The 22727-nt window shown below is 45.9% G+C and overlaps 1 protein-coding gene and 1 long non-coding RNA gene across 11 annotated transcripts in view; one reads left to right on the forward strand and one right to left on the reverse strand.

Annotated features, from left to right (window-relative positions):
- Window positions 1-17700, reverse strand: part of TLE1 (TLE family member 1, transcriptional corepressor) — a 90668-nt gene extending 72968 nt beyond the window's left edge. For 6 of the 10 annotated variants that reach the window (XM_064579443.1, XM_064579442.1, XM_064579444.1 and 3 more), the window contains exons 1-4: window positions 16403-17698; window positions 15483-15583; window positions 13982-14045; window positions 13818-13862 (exon numbers count right to left, since the gene is read on the reverse strand). In XM_064579443.1, coding sequence (XP_064435513.1) covers window positions 13818-13862; window positions 13982-14045; window positions 15483-15583; window positions 16403-16426 — 234 coding nt within the window. In that variant the 5' untranslated portion in view covers window positions 16427-17698. Of the gene's footprint in view, window positions 1-13817; window positions 13863-13981; window positions 14046-15482; window positions 15584-16402 lie in introns of all 10 variants that reach the window. The other 4 variants (XM_064579447.1, XM_064579445.1, XM_064579440.1 and 1 more) reach the window with 3 other exon arrangements.
- A 219-nt stretch (window positions 17701-17919) lies between these two features.
- The window catches only part of LOC129045738 (uncharacterized), a 171330-nt gene continuing 166522 nt past the window's right edge, over window positions 17920-22727 (forward strand). The window contains exon 1 of the long non-coding RNA XR_010407714.1: window positions 17920-18134. This is a non-coding gene — a long non-coding RNA (uncharacterized LOC129045738). The remainder of the gene's footprint in view (window positions 18135-22727) is intronic.

Raw genomic sequence — 22727 nt, forward strand, 5'->3', positions numbered from 1 at the left:
TATATAATTAAAAGCATGTCAAAGAAAGGCCCGGAGTCCCCTTTTACCCAGTCATGCCAACTTATAATGTGAAAGTGACCCAGCGTCACGAGGTTACTGGGCTGTCCAAGCTGTACTGGGGAAACATTACATAGACGGGGGAACAGGTAGGGTCATGAATGTGAGAAGGAGTTATATGCCGCGGGCCCCAGAAGTTACCGCTTCTGTAACTCACCAGTTCTTTGACAAGTGGGCAAATCAACTTATGCGCTCCTGTGTGTTTTTAGAAAGCATCCCAGATACCCCTTCATTAATTATGTGGGTTTGGGACATGTCAATTCTCGTTTCCCAGAGCAGAAGAAACCAAACTGAACCCGATATTCTGTTACCCTGGTTCCCACTGGGCCGGGCTGGCTCCATAATGCTGAGCTCCTTCTGGAAGAACAGAAGAGACTTCCTGCCATTTGGACTGTGAAACACAGTAATCCACCAGGGAATAAAGGTCAATGTTGCACTTTTGGTCATTACTGAATCATTTGAGATGATCTGTGGTGAGGATGAGAGGAAAATCGAAGGCTGCGAGAACGCTGCAAATGGCCTGACCTCAGACCAATTTTCATCTCCATCTGTCTAATAGACATGTGGATAAAAGGCCCTCCCCTCCCTCCTTCTGGGCCACTCGGCTGTTTCCAAATCCGCGGCACAAGCCAGGAACCAGTTAAACAATACATTAATAAGAGGAAATAACCTTCTAAGCCCCAGACCGACGCTTACTCAGGTTTTAGGCCATCGGCTGAAGTTTGGAACACAATTTTCCAGTCTGCAAGCAGTGATGCAAAGTAGAAATTTTAACGAATACAGAGAAATCATCTGCAGTGCAGGAGCATGTGCCAAAATCTCCTTGTTTGTACATGCAAATATATGCATACTTACACCTCCACCCCCCACCAAAAGACAGCCACATGATTTCTATTACATCTGCTAGTACACACACCAAGGGACATAGCAGCAGTTCCAGAAACTGCATGCTGCTACGAAATAAATCTCTTTTTTTCAGGTGTCCAATTAATGCTGCTTAATCATTATTAAGGCATTTCAATCCTTAAATACAAAATATTCCTGGGAACGCAGAGCCTAATTATCATTTAAGTCACGGAATAAATGTCAACATCCTGACTTTATACTAATACTCCCCTTCACTGGTTTGGCCGAGCTACTTTTTTTAAGGTAATGTTGCACCATATATAAGTTTAGGCCCCCACAGTATATCAATGTCAAACAACATCGTGTCAAGCTAAGATTCAATTCAGGTAAGTGCCACTGCCAAATTTTCTTGTTCCCAGACGGGCTTTAAGATTATTTTATTGCTTAAAATTTAATTTGTTCCAACTCGTGTCTCCATGACAACGTTGGCTAACCCTGCAAATCATTTGGGTAATTGGATATCTTATCTTTCTATTGCTCTCAAATCGAATGATTCTGCTAGAATTGTAACAGCCAATCAAATTTACAGTCCTCCTGAGTAATAGACTTGGAGAAGTAGCCACATTCATCTCCTCTTTACAGCCATATTAACCAGTATGCGACAAACAGTAGAATCTGGTCTTCAAACTATACTCCAAATTATAAATGGTGTCAATACCAATATTCTCACAGTGCAAAGCCCACTCAAAAACTCCTTCCCTTTTATACTGTTTTAATTTGAGAAGCAACAACTGGTACTCATTCCACACAAACCCTGAGCAGTTTCAGTTACTTTGAGGGAAACTGACTAGAGTCCTAATCAGAAAAAAAGAAAATAAAAATCACAGCTTTGGGGGGTATTTGACCTTGCAATAAAATAATGACCAAAGCCATAGCTACGTAAGATTATACTAGCGCACTGACATTGATCTGTGGGGTTCTTTGGGTGGGAAAGCCATATTTGATGCATTCGTCAAGAAATAAGAATGAATACAGATGCAACAACTAGCTCAAAAATCTCTGTACCCCAGAGAAAGCCACATCGCCAAAATGTGACACCTCTTTGTACTTCCCTGAATGTACGAATATCACAGCATCGAGGGCAAGTCAATTATGGAATACAGATCTCTTATGAGATTCAAAAGTCAGCAATTTCCCTCGAGTTAGTGGTATGCTTCTGGCCTTTGGTCAGCTAAAAAGTACAGAAGTTGGATACGTTTCCGTGGTCCAGTTCCAATCTTCTCGGTAGCTGTGCACGGAGACGGGTTCCGCAGGCGGTAGCTCACAGCCCAGGCACTGCCGAAGAGCCAGGCTCACAAACGGAAAAGGCTCCAGAACCCCGGCCAACTGGCAGGCTGCATGGGTTGTCAAGAACCTCGTGCTTCCCCTGCAGATAGATACTCGGGCCTTCAAGACCGATTCTCAAGCTCAACAAAGAGACAGCAACATGGGGCTGCTCAGCACATAGATGTCAGCAGGCTGCCGAGCCTTTAAGCAAGTGTGAGAGCAGGTACCGGCACCATTTATCTGAACACAATTTGAACGGTGCCCTCCTCCATCCCAAACGCTTATGATGACATCCAAGAAGTTTCTATGGCACCTATGGCATCATGCATGATGATAAGAGCCAAAAAACCTAAACTTCCAGTGTGTCTAATCCCAATGCCCCTGCTTTTCTCCCCTGTGCATTTTTTTTTTTTTTAAGATTTGTTATTTATTAATTTGAGAGAGAGACAGAGAGTGAGAGAGAGACAGCACAAGCAGGGGAAGAGGCAGCGGGAGAGGGAGAAGCAGGCTCCCTACTAAGCAGGGAGCCCGATGCGGGGCTTGATCCCAGGACCCTGAGATCATGACCCGAGCCAAAGGCAGACGCTCAAGTGACTGAACCACCCAGGCACCCTCCTCCCCTGTGCATTCTTTTTCCTGCTTCCCCAGATATTAGCACGTAAGCAGCAGCTGTGACTGAGACCATCCACAAAGATCTCAAGCCCATGGAGGATGTGGAGAACGGAACACAAGTATCTCCTCAAACTTCTGCACAGCGTTTTACAGGTTTCCACAGCTACAAGGAAAATGGTCTGTATTTCTACCTCACTGAGGCTGGAGACTTCTTCCTTCTCTAACCAAGCAACAACTTCACCTGGTAATTCTCACCTCGCTTTTTTTTCCAGGATGACAAAGCCTCTCTTCCAATTAAGAATTGGATTTTCCACATTATATTAAAATACAATAAAATAAATAAAAATGCACCTCTCATCCTTTCATTCTGCCAAAACTCACTTCCACAAAATGAATTAAATCCTCTCTGTTGCTCCTCTACCCCCTTAAATGAAAGAACTCAACGTAACTTTGTTCTCACTGGTAGTGGTATGAACTACTTAAGGCTGTTGCCTTCCAAGGGCACATTTTGCTGTTTGGCCTAAATAAGGCATTTGAATTCCTCTGGATTCCTCGACAACAGGAGGCTGCCAATAGGTGATTAAAAAAAAAGGAAAGAAACAAAAGAAAGTTTCCTTTGAGCCTAAAGATAAATGCTTCAGATCTTAGAAGGAAACAAATAAAAATCTCTGTAATTGAGGGGAAATAATGAGAAGGGAATAATGCAGATATAGGGAGGAAGGAAGCTGCTGGGCTTGGAAAAACAAGATGGGAGCCTGGCCTAGAATTCCAACAGCAGGGTACAGTTTTAAAGGAACCAATAATATATTTGGATAATCAATTTCAAGAACAAGTATCCTTCCCTCGGGGTGCCCAAGCGCCAGGCACCAATGTAACCGCTCCTGTGTCAAAAACTCACTTATTCCTGGTAACTACCCTATATGGGGTAGGTGTTGTTGCCATCCCCTAACTTACTGGCCTGTTTTCTCTTCAGTGAGGAGGAACAATGAGTATCCACACACAAGGAGGCTGGAAGGATTTACAGACAGCTCCTAGGGCACATGGGCATTCAATGGATGGGAGGTGACTGCTCACTCTCATGTCCCAAATCAGCTTACTCTACAATAATCAGCCCAAGGAGCTGACTTCTGAAATCCGAAGAGCTGAAAAAGACAACAGGGACACCGGGGAACGGAGCAGGCACCTGTAGCTGCAGGCTGCTCGGAGACGGGGGGGACCCTTCCTCCGCCCCAGTGGCCCATCCTTTATCCTCTCCATTCCAGACCAAGATGCAGATCAATGTTAAGACCTCCTTCCCTAAACCGAATGCGACCTTTTTATTTTCACTCACTAATCCATAGAAGCCTTTCAAATGGCACAAATAAAGGCGGCTGCATTTTGTTCTCTAAATCAATTTTCTCCCCAGCCATCAACTAGATGTTCCCGCACAGAGAAAGAACAGCCCTTCCCTTCTAATTCAAAAATCCATACTGCCATTGCCCTTGCAAACTGCTAAACAAGCAGTATTGGCAAGTCACTTGTGTTCTGGAATATATTTACTGCAAATCCCAACGGCTCGCCTCCTAATGCAGTTTTCTATTGTGTCTGTGCCTGTCAATACACTGGCTGGTCACCTTACTTGTAAGAGGCTCTGACCGGCTGTTTGCTCAAAGCATCAAGAGGGTGCCTAGGAAAGACAAAGGCTGTTGCTCCTGGAGGGCCCAGCCTTGGAGAGCCTCCTCTGCATGCTGGGGCCCTCAAAGAGGTTTTGTTTTCTGGCACTTCATGAAGTCCTTGTACCACCCAGGGCCTCTGAGGCCAACGTAAACTCTCCAATAGGACAGTTTCCATCCATCCAAAGTTCCAAATCAGAGTCGTTTAGCACAATTTTTTCCGGGTTTCCTACCTAACAACATTAAAACTATTCCTCCCCTCAGAAAATATGTTGATGGTATCTTAAAGGTACACATTATGAAGGACCAAAAAGTAGGAAGGCTTGGGGAGCGGGGGAGGATGGCTTCTCTGTTAAGTGCAAATCTCTGCTTCCAGGTGACAGATGAAAAAGCAAGCACCCTAACACCATATAATACAACCATGCCAAAACACAAAGGGCAAAGTCTAGGAGAACAGTGCTGTAAGATGCTGTAAACACCTGTTGAGATGGAATTCTTAAAATGTACTTGGAGAAAAGCCCTCCTTCACGTGTCAGTCTAAAACGGGGTTGGGAGTTAAGAAAAGGCCTGGCCTTGCAAGTTTTCCAGAATTTCTCACTTCTTTATTGGGGGAAGGGGAGCGAAAGCTCTATGTTAAGATATGTGACGGGCAGATCCTGGGATCATACAGGTGAGAAGAGCGTGGGTGTTCACTGTTTATTTCCTTCTCCTTTTCTGTATATTTGAAATTCTTCCCAATAACATGTTTGGTGGGGCAAAGGAACTACGTAAAGACCGAAAGTAAATAATCAAAAAGGTATGATCATGATTCTTAAGAAATCTGGCAACTCAGACAAGTTAAACGTCTTTATACTTAACGCATTACGAGCTGCTGATCCCCAACTCCGTTTCAGGGCTGCGGTGGTCCTGAGGAGACCAGCAGCGGCCCCAGGACCAGTGATGTGTACACAGAGCAGACACCCAGGCCTCAGCAACACACTACTTCTGTTTTTGCTCTTCAGTACAAACCCAAATACATCACTATAATTAAACTCCCCATGAAGAAGCCTCCGTGGATGTTCTGACTCTAAGTCACTTGTCCAAAAGAAAAACTGAGCAGAAGTGGTTATATGAGAACTGAGGTCCTTTAAACATCTAGCGAAATTAAACAGACTTCATTCTTTTTTTTTTTTAAGATTTTATTTATTTGACAGAGAGAGACACAGTGAGAGAGGGAACACAAGCAGGGGGAGTGGGAGAGGGAGAAGCAGGCTTCCCGCCGAGCAGAGAGCCCGATGCGGGGCTCGATCCCAGGACCGAGATCATGACCAGAGCTGAGGGCAGACGCTTAACGACTGAGCCACCCAGGCGTCCCAAACAGATTTCATTCTTAATTTCACCATCAGAATCCAGCCTGGTACTCTCGGCTCAAGGTTTTAATCTGGATTCCACAGATTTACTGAAGGATCTTAAGATGTCCCCAAATGGCCAAAATTGTTGGGCAAAGCTATCCTGGTGTATAAAAATGTGTGGGATTTTTTTCCCCAGCAACTTCCACCTGATTTTCATACGGGTTCAGGATCCAAAATGGTTACAACTACCACTCTCTTAAGAAGCACATTAAACACTATCTAACAAGTGCCTACTCCATCTGACCCATTGGGAAGGGCATGGAGTAAGTCTCAAGTGCACGCTTCGAGGAGACTGCGGTCTAGTTGGAGTAACAAAAGACACACGTGAAAAAACATTATTACAGAAATTGCTGCAAAAATCAGTGATGTGACAGGCTCCTGTTGGGAGAGGTCATGGAAGGCCTTAAAGTAAACAAGGAGTGTTGCTATTTGAACTGGACCTTGAAGGATACTGAGGAAGGCCATGTGAAGCTGGACAAAAAGACCAGGGCTTTTTATAAAGAAAACAGAAAAATGCACAACATATTTTAGGGAGGAAGAAGAGACCCACTGGCTGGATTAAAGGATTTGGTGGAAGAAAGACAAAGGTGATCAAGTAAGACTAGCAGGGACAATAATCAGGGGCAGACACACAAGGCTGTGAGTGATGCACACAGGGGCCACCACTGGAGGGGGAAGTCAAAATCAGAAAGAACAGACAGACCAACATGCCCAAAGACCCACCACTTTAAAAGATGCTCCCATTCTGGGGCTGGAGTTCTGAGCGTTCGGACATAGGCTGCTGGTCTCTAGAGTGCACTTACCCAGTGGCCGCACAGGACATGCCAATAAGGTGCGTGGAGGAGGTGAGAAGTTTTATTTTAACCCCACTGCTTACAATTTCCATTTATTACAAGTGGATACAATATGTTAGTACATAATGCTTTTATAACTTATAAATTTGTAAGCAAACAAGTCTGGTGATGTATTTGCAAGCTTTTCGCTGCCAGGTTTCACAAAATACCACGGACTGACTAATAATTTAGTTAGGCCAATAACAGCGCCCAACAGCGGCAAACCCAGTACATCCTGCATGTACTTCGACAGTTCCACAAAAGGTGTGATTTGGACATGCAAGTTCAAATACACTTACATTCTCTCTTTTTTTTTAAAGATTTTATTTATTTATTTATTTGAGAGAGAGAGAATGAAAGACAGAGAGCATGAGAGGGAGGAGGGTCAAAGGGAGAAGCAGACTCCCCGCTGAGCAGGGAGCCCGATGCGGGACTCGATCCCAGGACTCCAGGATCATGACCTGAGCCGAAGGCAGTCGCTTAACCAACTGAGCCACCCAGGCGCCCTACACTTACATTCTCAAAACCCAATTCCACTCATCTCAAGTGAGTAATGAAAATCGAGTGAGTATCCACCAGTACACTGCAAATTGTACACACACCTCTACCTCTTTGGCGTATGCAGGAGTATAGACACAGGACGCCTAACAGCACTTTTCTCTATCTGGCAGATGAAAAAATAAATTCAATGGATTGAATCCTCAGAGTTTGTCTTTTCCTCCCAGTCTTCTCCCTATACCCAAAATGACCTTCACCCTACCCTCTTCCGGCTAACATTTTGTGGTCAAAGAATGACTAAGTAGCAAATAAAACTTCTAGAAAAACTAACATATTTGTTTGTTATGCCTACTGTGAGAATGTGTGCAGGAAGGGCCTAACCACTGGGCTCACAGTTGCTTTCCTGTTGCTTCAAAGCAGGCAAACAGAATTAAACTCAGTAATTATTAAAAACTGAAATGTGAAATAATGAAATACAGGTTTGTGCAAAATCACAGGTTACTTGATAAAACTTGTGTCAACATTTCTCGAAGTTTCATAAAATGCATGGCAAATGGGTGGTCTCTAAACTAAACGATTCTGTAAACATTACAGTTTTGCAAACAATTTTAGAACCATTTTCTGCTAAGCCAAGTGAGTAACAACACACAAGTTAAATATCTTAATTTGTTAAAATTTCACTGTGACTTTTTTTTCGTTTTTCAGATCAAACCATGCCTCAGAAAAAAATGAGAAAATCTCTCCCACACCTGAGTGCCCACACCTACACCCACACACACTCTAAATTAAAACACCAAGCCACAGTCATAGAACAATCCTATGGCACATTTCATATTACAAAACTCACCAATCTCATTGGTGAGGACTGTTCTCAATCTGTAAATGCCTACTTTTGTCAAATAAGCCTTCCTATAAAAACAACTGCCTAGAATTTAATTGAAAACCATTATACCAAATACTCTACATCAAAGGTACTAGTTCTGAAAATCTCAATTTTTCAAAACCTGAAGTAACAGTAAGCAACAGGGATGGGGGGCCGTAGGGATAATCGAGCCAATCGAAGCCTATGAGAAGCCCAGTCAGTTTCTTAGTTTTCTCCAACGTAATCCACTCCTGAAGACCACAAATATTTAAATAATAGAAGAGCAAACACTCAGATCTATGGAAACCTAAAATGGTTCCATGAGCCAGTAACTGAATATATCGTTAGCCTAACTACCACACAAGATGATTTATTTAAAGGCTTTCTAAAGGAACAGATTCTATGTTTCTTAATAAACACTATTTGGAGGATCAGCTTAAGCCTCTGGCCAAAGACTCTACTCAACGGACACAAGCAGGCACTGGGTTTTGAACACTAGTGAGGGGAGCGGTCTAGAGAGACAACTCTCCTCTCCTACGAGGACCCATTCTGAGAACCTGCCTAGTCTAACCCTTCATTTTACAAGGAGGGAAACTGACGCCCTGGCAACTAACTAGTCAATGACTCACCCAGTCACTAATCAAAGTCCCCTAAATAAGGGACGTCAATGAGCTGTATTTTTACACCAACGCCCATCCTAAAGATCACATATTTTGTGCCTTCTAGAGTTTCTTGGCATTAATTTTGAATTTTAAAAATATTTCTTATCTGAAGGACTATATTTTTTGACCCCTGCCTTAAATTCTGTGTCTGAGGCGCTGCAACCCTCACCTCACCCGAGTCTCGGCTCTGGATAGTAACCATGAACTAGCCAACTGTTGAAGGGGTCGGGTAGGGTGAGAGAGAACGTAGGGAGGAATTGCCCTGCTTGCTGATTAAAAAAACAAAGGCTAATCTTGCGCTTCAAAATCTGGGTTCTTTTTTTTTTTTTAAAGATTTTTTTATTTATTTATTTGAGAGAGAGAAGGAGAGAGAGCACATGAGAGGGGGGAGGGTCAGAGGGAGAAGCAGACTAGACTCCCTGCCGAGCAGGGAGCCCGATGCGGGACTCGATCCAGGGACTCCAGGATCATGACCTGAGCCGAAGGCAGTCGCTTAACCAACTGAGCCACCCAGGCGCCCCCAAAATCTGGGTTCTTAATACACAGGGAGCTTTATCTCTTTTCACTGAAGCTTGTGAAGGGCAGGCCTGGCTAATGATGTGAAGTTGGGGACCACTCCAATCTTGATGACAGCTAGTCCCTTTGTATTACAAGGTAATTAACACCTGGTGGAGCTTAACTCTTAAGTGCAAGTACTCCACTAGTCTTTTCCCATTCTGAGACGTGGACTTGGGGAAAAAAAAAATCTCAAAGTGAGAAACTGCAGATGGAAAACACACGTGGTTAAAAAGCAGGAAGAAAGGTAAGACTTGCAGACAAATAGTAAGAGTCACATCTAAGGGATTAACCTGCAGGTGAACCCCTAACAGTTCCACCTAAGCACTTTAAAAACACTACCAGAGGACAATTTATTTTTTAAGGGAAACTTTAAAGCACACATCAAAACTGTGAAAGTGGCTTCACTCTGAAATTTACGTGGTCTGAGACAGGGTGCTGGCTGAAACATCACATGGCACTTGGTTATGTTAAGCTCTCATCTGTTTCTCTTTCTCGTCTCCTTCCCCACCCCACAACCAGCACTGCAGAGTATGTCTTTCCTTCCAGAGCTAGTCCTTTCATTTATTTTTAAATTCTTGGCCGCCCTGGAGAGCACTGAGTGCTCACTCTGCCCGCTCTTCAGAAGAAGAGAGGCACAGAGAGACAAAGTGACTGATCACACTCACTGTGCCCTGGGCCTCAACCAGGAGTCCTGACAACAGTTTCCAATTTCTTTTGTTCTTAGACATATTTTAACCTGCAGTAGCAGTGCTCAGTTGGCTACGACTTTCTACCTACCCATGGCTGTGACCTCACAGGCCAGTCAGTACTACTGATTTTCATGAATTCTTAGAACATGCATCTAGCCCCGACATGATTGTGTATCATGAAGTTGTCAGCACAAAGAGAGAGAGCAGGAGAGACCTGCAGCCAGGCCGACTGGGTCACCACAGACAGGCCCAAAGGTGATTCCACCACTGGCCTCATCCTCCAATGGCAGGGGGCTGGGTAAAGTAAAGCAGCACTGAATTCTAGGGACCAGGTGACCCAAACTCCAGCTTCAGCAGAAACTTGGCCTTGACAAATCCGGACACTGAACACATGCCCATAGCCGTAGGCAGAGCAAAACACCTACCCAATCTACCTCACAGGATGAGACAAATCTGAAAACTGTTAAGTGCTGTACAAATTCATGTCACTAAAGACAACTTATGGCATGGCTTCATCAGCATCCTGAAGAGATACACAAGTGGAATAAATAAGGCTTATGTATGTATTTACAGTGCATCTTGTTCCAAAAATATCAAATGAGGTCATACCACACCACATGACAGAAAACAAAACTTGAAAGATCACACTGCCAAACACACCAGGCACAGCCCTCAAAACAATCAGACTCACGTTCATCTGCTGTTCTGTAACACACCCTAACCCTCTGGTGGCATCATGACGGGTCATGAGATGTCTCTACCTCTCCCGGGTAGATATACCTAGAATTTACAATCTACCTGGAGAGAGATGGACAGGCAGAGATCTACAAAAGACTCAAACAAAAACAAAAACAAACAAAAAAGAACTGTCTTATTTTAAGATTTTATTTATTTATTTTGAGAGAGAGAGAGTATGAGTGTGCGGGGGAGGGGCACAGGGAGAGGGAGAGAGAATCTCAAATAAGACTCCCCACTGAGCAAGGAGCCCAATCCCAGGATTCTGATACCTCGGCATGAGCCAAAATCAAGAGTCGGGTGCTTAACCCTGAGCCACCCAGGTGCCCCTCAAAAACAAAACAAAACAAAACAAACAAACCCTCCCCCCAAAAAACCTGTCTTAATGTTACAGTAAAAAAAATTAAGTACCCATTACCATCCCTAGAGCACTGACTTTTCAGTAACCAGCACATATGGGAGCAGAGAAAGTGAGGGGAAGGCTTATCAGGAAGTGTTGACACAACATAAACATGGACTGTGGGCACCAAACCAAGTAAGGAAACCACAATTATACCATTCTCGATTTGGACGCGCTTCCACTTTAAAACTTCCAGACGGAAAAGTCGGTGGTGAGATTTGACACTGAAATCTCTAAAACTCACTCCTTCGACAAACCCGCTGAAAGGTGGGGAGAGGGAGCGGTCACACTGCAGACAAATCTTAACAACATTAAAGCTCTCTCCGTGGAAAGTTTCCCCATTGCTGCATTTTTTTTTTCAGTAACAAAGATGTTGTCAGAAATGACAATTTTTTGTGTCCCCTGATGATGCCTTGCTAGCATTTGGTTATAAGCCATAAAGCAGGACTAATTTCAGCCTGTCAGGAGTCTCGCTAATGCCCAGTTTCCCCCCAGAGAGAATTCCTGTCAAATCTAATGAGAGCTCCAAAGGCCCTCTCTACAATATAATGAGCACTTAGGCCATGCTGGTGATCAGGCGGCAAAAAGCATCAATTTGAGCCTGGCTACACCCTGGGGGCCAGACGTCACCAGTTTTAATAAGAATTATGATTACTAGCTGCACCAAATGCCTCCTCAGAACTTATTATTAATGTGTGACATTCAGAAGGATGTTTTTCAAATGTAAGGCCACTTTAAACTGAATTACAGCACTGCTTTGCACACCACTCTAGTTAAGGGTCTGTCAGCATTTACAGTATAAACTAAATTTCAGGGGTCTCAATACCCTACTATGAAGAACATGGCATCTCTCAGCTTTTCACATTTGTCAAATTACTGAGCCAATTATACACAGCATATTATTAATGCATACTGGCTCATGGATGGACAATATTACCCACAAATGCCCAATAGTGTATAAAAACTCATTAGAAACCTATTTTCACACCATGGGGCTCCTGACCCTCCTCGCCCCTTCTTCCTTTTTCCTACTCGATAAAGGAGAGGTCATGTAACCATGTAACCTACAGGAACCCAGAAGAATTACACACCTCCTTTACCCCCCCCCCCAATAAATCCTATACCAGCATACAGCATCACACAGAGGTGGTGTTTCCTTGTAAAAGAGGTGGTGAAGTTATTAAATCCTCTCGAGTTTATGAATTTAAGAAAAAGCTCACTCTTCTCTTACCCTTCTAGAATTTTTGTTAGCAAAAAAATGTGCCTTTGGGGTAATTCATTTAAATGACCATAGATCTTCTGGCCCAATTACTATCAACAAGTTACAACTACCTCAATCAGGCACAAGCCATTGAAACACAAAAAACAAAGGCACAAGCCCAATGTAATCTAGGCTACCAATTTTGCAAATCAGGATAAAATCAGCATTTTTAAAGGCCCAATTATATTATTAATGAAAGGCCTTGAACCTAACTATCCCTTTCCAAACACATATCTGAGAACAGATCTAGTGTACACGACTTAACATTATGAAATCTATGATGAATTAAAAATCAAAGAGTGTGGAGTTACAAAAGCAGAATTCAACTCTGAAACACACTTGCTTAATGAAAGTCTTTGAATATAAGGAAGATCTGAAGGCTGAACTAATCAATTTTTCCACTGTGCCCCAGCCGGTCAGCCATGCTCTTTAATTTAATGAAACAAGGGTTTGAGATGAAATAGCACATATACATCAAGTAAGAATTGTATTGTTGCACTTTGAAATGTGTCCAACTGTGCAACTTCATCTGATGATAATTTTTTAAGAGGCAATCGATTTCTAAAAGACTTATTGTACCAGCGTCTTGATGAAAAAGTGAATGTCAGCATATCTCCAGAATACTTACACCCTGCCATTAATGCTTTCTTTGGCAGACAATGACTACTCAATCGAGGGTCCTTTGGGCTGAGCAATCATTTAGCTTTTCTTCTCTTATGAGGTCCTTAGTGCCTTGTTCCAGCTCAATACTCTTTTTATACACCATTATAGTAGCCATAAGTGTGAATTTTATGGGAACTTGCAAACTCATAGTCATAGCTAGAGCTTTCCAGTCACTAATCTTTTCATGCTTTTAAAACCACTAGGACTGAAGCGACTCCCAATATATGCTGTGGCCATAAAAGAATGCTTTTTCACCTCCAAATCTGCATCAATTGAGAAATTTTCCAAAAAGATGTTTGCTAATAAGCCACTAATCTTGAGTGTCACTTTATGCAACCTTGAAGCATGAAGAGAACCTCAGTTAGTCGTATACGATGTTTAACCTGCTTAAGGAACTCCTGAATATAAGACCACACTGCTGTCCAAACCAGCAAAAAAACAAGCTATTCTGAATTTCAGAACTCTACAGGATACCCAGGTCTTTCAAGAGGAGAATAAATCTACCCAGGTGGAAAAGTCAACTCAGAGACTCAATTTCTATCAGCCTAGAAACAGGCTGGTTCACATTTCCAAAGCACCTCTCACCTAGTCATTTAAAGATTTGTAACTGTCAAGAAGCGACCCTTGTGCAAAATACTACCACCAACTCACAGGAAGGGAAACCAAGGCAAGAAAACAGCATACAAATCCCCCCACCACTGAGGACAAAGCCAGTTTTATGGAATCATGACTGATTTCTCTCATTTCAACTAGAGATTTAACTAAAGCTTACCTGTTTATGCATTTCTATGTTTAATCCATATGACATTTCATAATACTGCAAAAAGAAAAAAAAAACCAAGCATTTCGTTAACTCACGTTTTGCAATGCTAGGAATGGAACACATATTTGCTAATCTTACATGAAAAGGAGAAAAGTCTAATCTCTGATACCTACCATCACATAGTGCCTCTGCATTTCTGTCTTTTCACTTGCCAGTTTCTCACATTCCAATTTAAGGCTACAAAAACAAAACAGGCAACTTAATGTAAACATTATGTCACTTGTTTTAACATCTGCCTCACATATTTGCACTTCAAGTAAAAACACAGACCAATTTGGAAAAGCCATAAACTATCTAGGTAAACATGCAAAAGCTTTGTCCTTGCATTTTATAGAGAAAAGGGGTCAGGTGAACAGGACAGGGTCTCCATTCAACTACTATTCTTTTTCTTCTTGGTGCATACCTGGTCAGATGCCAAGAATGAAAAATCTGTCAAAACCTCTGATCTACCCAGAAGACTGATTTCTCCTCCTGCTCATCTGTTCACTCCTACTTCCCCGCACCAGTTTGCTCCTTTGGACTCCATTAAAATCTGGCCTTTGCACAATTTTCAGCGTCAGACATAGGCCTGTCCCATCTCTGCCAACTCAAACAGTCTCTAGGTTTGAAAACTGTACTTGTAAAGTTACTTCTACAATTGTTGGTCCCTTTTAAAATCTTCGGTTTTTAAATCCCTGCCAAAATATGTGAAGTAGCTACTGCAATAAAGTGGGTTGAAGTCCTCCCTGCTTGGTAAACAGTGTGGGCAGGTATGCCTCAAGTTCCAGAGATGATTATCTTCAAGCAGACAAAAGGTCAATAATCAGAAAAACCTCTGACAAAATAAGAAAATTCACACCCAAGCATCTGTGTGCTTGTTCTCAAGCCTGACAAAAATAAAAACTGTCATTACACAGTTATTTCTTAGCTCTTATCATTGAAGACTTCATAGGAACAAGGGAAAAAACTAATATTTCCAGAAAATTTACAATCACTTTTCATTTACAAACCTTTTGAAGTAGGTCTCATTAGATGAAGAGACTAAGCTGGGATGTATATAAATGAGACTCCAGTCCCCTGTCCTGCCCAAACCAACCCAGAGTGACGCCAAAGAAGGGGAGCTTTCCCTACACCTATCCACCTCCCTCTTCACCACCAATGATGGGCACAGCTAACAGCATTTATAGCCTTCCATAACGAACTTTGCCTCAGACAACACAATCCTCTAGTAAGGCAAAGAGCGATTTCAACACCGGCTCTGCCTCCCTAAACCTGCACTCCAGGGCTGGGGCATCGATTGAACCAAGGTTTCAGCTCAGCCTGTTGCAAAATAAATAAACGAAGTGCAAATATTGACGGTTCTCATGCAACTTCTAAATACTCAAAAAAAAAGACTCCTTGGAACCGCAGCAAACGGGCAAAAGGGAAACAATGGTAGGAGGAGGAGACTAGAGAAGAGGCGGCCCGGGAAGAACCTGGAAAGGGGGTAACATGAATGACAGGTCTTAACCGCGACTCCACACGCCACCGCCTGGACGCAAGTACTAAGTACAGCCGCCACAGCCCCCAGGCTGCGCGAGGAGGGGACGGGGCTGCCCCTGGACTACCACGCGCCCTGCGCGGCCGGACACGCACCTGTGATACTGGGCCTGCAGGAACTGGAATTCCTCTTTAATCCGGTCCAGGGACTCCGGGATAGTGAACTTGAAGGGCTGGCCTGCGGCCTGGTGCGGCGTCTGGGGGCGACCGGCGAGGGGAACCGAGGGACAGGGATGCGGGTAAACAGATAAAACAGTTAAGTCAGAGGACGGAGAAGTAGGTGGGACGTGAGCAAAAAATAAAGTTAGAAGTGGCGCAAAACGGAACCCTGAACTCGAGTTTGCGCTGCACTTTATGCGGGGGGGACAGCGGACCCTCGCCGGATCCGGAGCCTCCAAAGATTCCAGGCCTCTTCCGTGCTCCAGGGCGGGTCGTAGTACATGCGCCCGGGGTCACCGGCTGGAGGGACAGACAGGGGCTCCCCAGCGGCCGGGGAAGACCAGGCCAAATTGTCGTCGTAGCCACCACCCCCTCCCCACGGGGGCGATAATGACCCCGGGAATCGGAGGAGAAAAACAACTCCTTAACGTTCCCCGTTCCCAGAGTCGCCGGGGCCACCTCCAGGCGCGCCGGAACGGGGGCCGCATTGATATGTAAATGGGCGAGACAAGAAACAAAGGGGGGGCGCCCTACCCGTCTCGGTGGGGGGGAGGTTAGGGGGAAGCTGTCGCTACGGGAAAGAAACCTCAGCCTCTCCGGGCGCCCCCGCCCACCCTGTCTAGACGTCAACTCGGAGGGGGCCCAGAGTAAAGGAGAAAAATTGAGAGTTTCAGCTCACTCCCCACCACAGGAGGGGACGGTCCCCGACCTCCCCAGCCTCGCACCCCTAGAGGCTGGGGGGGTCCTCCAAAATGTAGCAGACACCCGTCTCCCTACAGCACCGGAAGAGCGCCTATCCCCACCCCACCCCCAACCCACTGCTCGGCCCCTCCACCCAGCACCCTGCCGCGCCTCACCGGGTGTCGGCTCTGCGGGAACATCGCTCTGGCGGCGGCCGTAGCTCTGTTTCCGGGCAACTCAATTCTCCGCTCAATTTCCAACTTTAATCCCGCCGAGAAAAATTAAGCCGAGAGGCCAGGCAGAAACCCGGAGCGCGGGGAGCGCGCTGGCCACGCACGCAAGCGCGCTCGGCGGGGCGCACCGGCCACTCGGCTGCTCCTGCTCCCGCCGGTGCGGGTTCCCTCGCTCAGGGCCACATCGCGGGGCACCCGGGGCCCGAACGCACCAAGAACCTGCGCGGTAACGCCGGCGCCCAAGAAGAGCGCGCGGGGGCTGTGATCCAACCCGCGGGCCTCTGCTGCCCAGGCGGAGAGGTGGGGGCGCGGTGACTCCGGCCGCGCTCCCCTCGGCGATCCCCGTCCCGAGCAAACAAATCCAGGCGGGCTGCTTTCCTTCGTTCTTCTCCCGGTCCGCCTCCTCTCCGGGTTTTCCCCGCGGCGCCGGCCGCAGGCGAGGTGCAGGTGGCCCGGCGCCCCCGGCTAACCCCACACAAACAAACCTGGCGACGTTCGGGACCGACCGCTGCGGGACAGGGCAGCGCCTTCAGCCGGGCGTTCGTGGGTTCCCGGGAGGCGGTGAGGAGCGAGGTCCGGGCGGCGGAGGTTCCGCGCCTGGCGCTCCGCTGCCTCAGCCCGGGCGGAGGAGCGCGGGATGACGACGAGGCGGGGAAAGTGCGGAGGGCGCGCCGGGAGGCGGCTCGGCACGCCCCGTGCGACCGACACTCGGTGTTCTCCGCGGTTGCACAAACTCTCCTGGCCCGGCGGGGCTACACCGCGGAGGGCAGTCCCGCAGCCGCCCGCCGCTCCTCGATCCCGGGGTGCATCCGGGCGCCGCGCCCCGCGCGCACTCGCCCCGCACGGCCGCACCGGACTGTTCCTCCAAGCCCCTTCCTGGGCCCTCTTTCTTTCCTTCCCTTCGTCTGCCTCTCTGCAAAGGGCGCTCCAGCCCGCTGCAAAGTTCTCTCACGACCCGGGGGGCGACATCCACGAGATGGGGGCGGGGGGGGGAAGCAGGAGTGCGCTCCGCCGCTCGGCCTCCCTACCCGGCGGGCAAACTCCGCGGACCGGTCCGGAGTAGTAGCGGCGGGGTTTAGGTCGCCGCGGGCCGGCGGAGGTCCGGGCTGGCGGCACGGGTCCCGCCCGGCCGTGAGAGGGTGGGGGTGGCGCAGTCGGCTGCTTCGGGGACGCGGGGCACAGGGTACTTGCCGCTGCTGCTGCTCCTGCAGCCGCCGCTCCCGCCGCCGCCGCCCGCGCCTCTCGCGCCGGTTACATTAACACGCGGTTTCACACTCCGGAGCTAACCAGCGCCGGCCCCGCCCAGCCCTGCGCGGGCGGGGGGCGGGAGCGCAGAGCCGGCGGGGGACGTGGGTCTGGGCGGTAGCAGAGGGGAAGCGGGGAAGCGTGCGCCAGCCAATCGCGTGCGCCGTGCCCAACGTGGGGTGCTTACGCAACGCCTCCCCGAAGCCAACGGCAGCGCAACACTGGACGGGCCGTCCTCCCCCTCCTCTCCCACCCCACTCGCTTCCATCTCCACCGTCTCCCCCGTCTCCCCTCCCACACCCCCCACCCCTCCTCCGCCAGCCGCGTCCTCCCGGGCTCGGTGAGGAACTGTTCCTGGAGGAGCCGCGGGACGCCGAAACCAGCCAATAGGAAGAGGCGAGACGCGGAGTTTGGCACTGTGGATGGGAAGGTCGGTGGAAAGGAGAGCGGCGGGGCCGGGCTGTCAATCAAAGTAACGTGGGGCCGGCGAGGGTGCGCGCGGGAGCGCGCGAGCGGGAGGGACCGGCGAGCGTGCAGCCGCGGAAGCTAGGGGCTCGAGTTTGCAAAAATCCTGCCACTTGTTCACTTTTCCCTTTAAAGGAAATCATCAGATCTCCGTGAAAGTAACTCAGAGGAGACTAACCGCGTAGTTCCTTATGGGGGGGGGGGGCGGGGGGTTGGTAGTTCGAGCCAAATGCGTCTTTCGGTGCTTGCCCCTTGTTTGATGCTTCTCTTTTGAAAGTGAAGTCACATTCAAAAATTTCTCTGAGGATTGTTTTTCCTTGAGCTGCCTTTTCGTGAGAAGGGTTGGACTGTGCACTTGGTGGAAAATGCGGCAGCGCATTGGTTGGCGTACGTACACCGGCCGTCTAAGATTAGGCTTTTAATGCTCACGCCCCCCTTTGCACCCAAGGTGGTAGGGATTGGCTTTTATTGGAGCATTTTTTTTAAAGATTTTATTTATTTATTTGAGAGAGAGAGAATGAGAGAGAGAGAACACATGAGAGGGGATAGGGTCAGAGGACGAAGCAGACTCCCTGCCAAGCAGGAAGCCCGATGCGGGACTCGATCCTGAGACTCCAGGATCATGACCTGAGCCGAAGGCAGTCGCTTAACCGACTGAGCCACCCAGGCGCCCTTATTGGAGCATTTTAAACGACTTTGCAAAAAGGTCGGCCTGCCTTCGTTTGGCGGGAAGGATACCCTAAGGTGCTCCCAGGGTAAGGCACGCACGTCCCAGTCGCAGATGCGAGGCTTTTGCCCGTGGCTCGAAATCTCTGGTCCGTCCTTGTCTTCGACTTCGCTGTCGAAGGGGTCTGGGGTAGGGAGTCGCTGAGAGTTTTAGGGGCCTCTCAGCAACATGACCGAGTCTGTTTCCAATTACTAAAAACAAAGGGAGACAATGGGATAAACCAGCTTGGAGACCTGGAACCTGTCTTGCCCGCCCTTACGCCATACTTCGGGGGGTACCCCAGGGCTGAGCTGCGTGAGGAGCTAAATGGGAAGCGTTGGGTACATGACGTAGCTAAAATTCTTGTGAGTGGAACTTGACCTAAAAGGTATTTTGAAATTTTAAATAAATGGGGCATACTTGGTAAATCTCCAGTTTTTGTGTATTTCTCCAAATAGACCACATAGCAGAACACCTTCAGTGTTGCCGCATTTATACTTTTGTTGAAAGAACAGTTAGGTTGAGCTATTTCCATACGATTGGTGAGTGAATAATGCTGTTGTAGCCCAATGGTGTTGAGTTCTTCCGTAAGAAAGACATCTTTGACAAACACTCATCCTACGTTGGAAGATACTTAACAAGTTTTGGGTATTAATAACCCTCACGTTCTCATTATTTTATTTTCAAGGGACTTATGGAAAGGCATTTATTTAAAGAGAAATACATTTTATTCGAAGATTTGCTTTCTCAGAGACCTTTTTCTTGAAATATTAAAAGAATCATTTTAGATAATACATTTCACTGTTGAGGTTGTTTTTAAATATGCATGATATTGATTTGTCTATAATTGCATCAATCCCAAATATCAATTATAAATGAAAAATTAAAGGAGTCATTTTAGCCACCGTGTACAAGGCCACAGAAACAAGTTCGGCATGTGGTTTTGCAGTGTTCTCATTAAGTGGGGTTGGGGAGGGGGTTATAGTATTCCTTTTGCTAACATGAAGAATGAAAAGGAAGCAAGCACTGTCCCTCTTTCCTAAGTTGAATTGAGTGATGACTGGAGCTGGCTTTTTCCACATAGAGGACTTTTTGGAATAGTATGATTCATGGGCAACTAAGTTTTTTGTCCTTTGGCAACCTGCGTTCCTTGAAATCTTCATCTAGTGACTGGGCCCTGTGTGTCAGTCTGTGGTCAGTTCATCCCATAATCAGCTCCAGGACTGTGTAGAAGGAACTTGGATGCCACAAATAAGCCTGTGCATGCTGTGTCAGCTGGGGCAACTGACACTTCTCCCTGGCTTACCCAAGCTTTAGTTTGATTTACTGGCACACACTGGTAATTGGGTTTAAACAGAGAAATTAAAACGGTATATTTTGAGAAAGGAGCCTTCTAAATTTCTTATAATGTAGTATCTGGAGAAAAGAAGGAGTAATGATTTTAAAATTGGAAGACCTTTAATTGTGTGCATAAAGATGGTTGGTTTTCGAGTGCATCCCATCCTCCTTGACAGAGGGAGAAGGCTGGGCCCCTTTTCAAGGTCATATTTTCTCTGTGATTCTCATGCTGTAATAATTATACGACAAAACTCTCATCAAACTGCATTACAAATGATGGTGTTTAAACAATCAAGTAGCTTTAATCTTATGTTTTAAATAAATATGTGCAGATTGTCTACAGCCTGTTTAAAAAAAAATAATCCTACTCATGAAATCTATCATTTTAGTCTTCTATTTAAAGTCTGTTAACCATAATCTTTTTTACCTTTAACATATTCATATGTTGATGATGTTTTTCCATGAAATGATATTAAGTACTCCACTTCCATAGAAAATTATCTCTGAAAAAAACAATCCCCTCTTTATCCTCTGCAAAGAAACAAGAAGATTGCGAGATTGTTTATCTGTGATGCATATGGGTCTATTTCCATTCATTTGTTGCTGACTATCAAATTTTCAACTCAACCAATGGCATAAGTCACTACAAAAACTAGATGTTATATATCGTATAGGTTCTAGACATAATAGAAAAAGCTATGGATGCTGGTCATGGAAATTATGCATTTTTTTTTATTTTATTTTTTTTAAAGATTTTATTTATTTATTTGAGAGAGAGAGAATGAGAGACAGCACGAGAGGGAAGAGGATCAGAGGGAGAAGCAGACCTCCAGCCGAGCAGGGAGCCCGATGCGGGACTCCATCCCGGGACTCCAGGATCATGACCTGAGCTGAAGGCAGTTGCTTAACCAACTGAGCCACCCAGGCGCCCAATTATGCAACTTTTAAATCTATTACTTTTTAATTTGAAATGAGTATGTCAATTTCTGAAGATCACTTGTTATTTTCTCTTCCTTTTAGCTGTGAGTTATTGCTTATACATTTTATCATTTGACTTTTTTTTTAACTGAGAGTTTTATTAAACCCATGAATGTAGGGTCCAGAAGAATTTTCCCAGCATTGCTTTATAACCTTTTCCCCCAGACCTTTACCAAAGGAAAGAGCAGGATGGGTGTGGGGCATGGAGGAGAGAAAGCAAAGAAAGAAAAAAAAAATCAGTAGCAGATCCATGCAGCAGTAAAACCTCAAATAAAATCACATCCAAAGAATCTCTTGCGGTTTCACACAATATGGTAAAATTAGAGATTGCAGGAAACCAACTAAATTAAACTGGGAGCATTTGAAGAGAAACGAGTAGAGTTTATGAAAATGACACATTGACTGACCAGTATGGTTTTTTATCAACAATTTCTTTGTTAAGATGCAGATCAAAGGAACCTGCATATGTTTTCATTTTGTTCTAACTAGAAAATTACATCCAGATGTTTAATAGGCATTTGGTTGGTTTTTCAGCATTGATTAGATATGTTGGTTCTGTTTGCTTACAAGTGTAGCCGGATCATTAGCTAATGCAAAGAAATGTTTGCTGTGAGTTGCTAATTAGGGCTTTTGGAAACCCTCCATGCTCAAGAACAATTTGTACAGTGGCCAGATGAACTTGAGGGACTTGAGGAAGTTGTTTTCCCTTCTCTGTTAGGGTGGGGAGAAGCAGACAGCCCCATTCCCTAATCTCCCTTTGCCTACGGGGATTGGGATGCTATCCCTGAGGATTAGAGTGCAAATAAATTAGGAAGAGACCACACAGGCACTCCCAAACACAGAGATGAATGTGCCTTTTCTGGAACAACCACCATGTTGGGGGGGTGGGGTGTGTGCGGGAAGCTAACATCTAAAATGCTGAACAGTAACATGTGGAAGATGCTCGGTGCTAATGTTATCAAATACACAGCCTTTTTAAGTATACTTTAGAGACAGATGGGAAAGCCCTTTATGATAAACGAGTGTACTTGAATTCATTACTGTAGTACTTATAATTAAAAATGTCTCCTTTGCAATTTCAGTACTTCTGCAGGGTACAAGAGACCAAGCTTGGGAAGGGGAAGGCTGGGGCTAGTGAAAGGGACGGAGGGAGTGGAATTTTGGATCTGAGGATGAGCCTGGGAGGAAATGCAGTGTTTACTTTCACAGCCACTCATTTGTTTACCTTGTTAAAGCCCCAAAACTTGTAGGAGATTAGCCATTCACATGGTATTCAAATAAAGTGTTTGAGAATTTGAGGCACCAGGCGGATACACTTCTTAGCTGGCCAATCACGTTTTGTAAAAACACTTGGCCTGCAGACGAACACCACCTCGGTGGAGGCTGCACTTTTGTTTATTTAAGTCTGTATTTCTAGAGAGGTACCAGTCCAAAATAGCCTGTGTCCATAAGCTATCAGAGAAGTGCAGTCACAAATGCCACTGGAACATTTTCTCCCACATATTAATGCCCCCTTCTAGGCCTGTTTAGATCTTA

Source organism: Mirounga angustirostris, unplaced genomic scaffold (genome assembly GCF_029215605.1).
Source record: "Mirounga angustirostris isolate CCGP_5_RB_7025 unplaced genomic scaffold, mMirAng1.0.hap1 SCAF_15, whole genome shotgun sequence".
In the NCBI taxonomy this organism is placed as follows: domain Eukaryota; kingdom Metazoa; phylum Chordata; class Mammalia; order Carnivora; family Phocidae; genus Mirounga; species Mirounga angustirostris.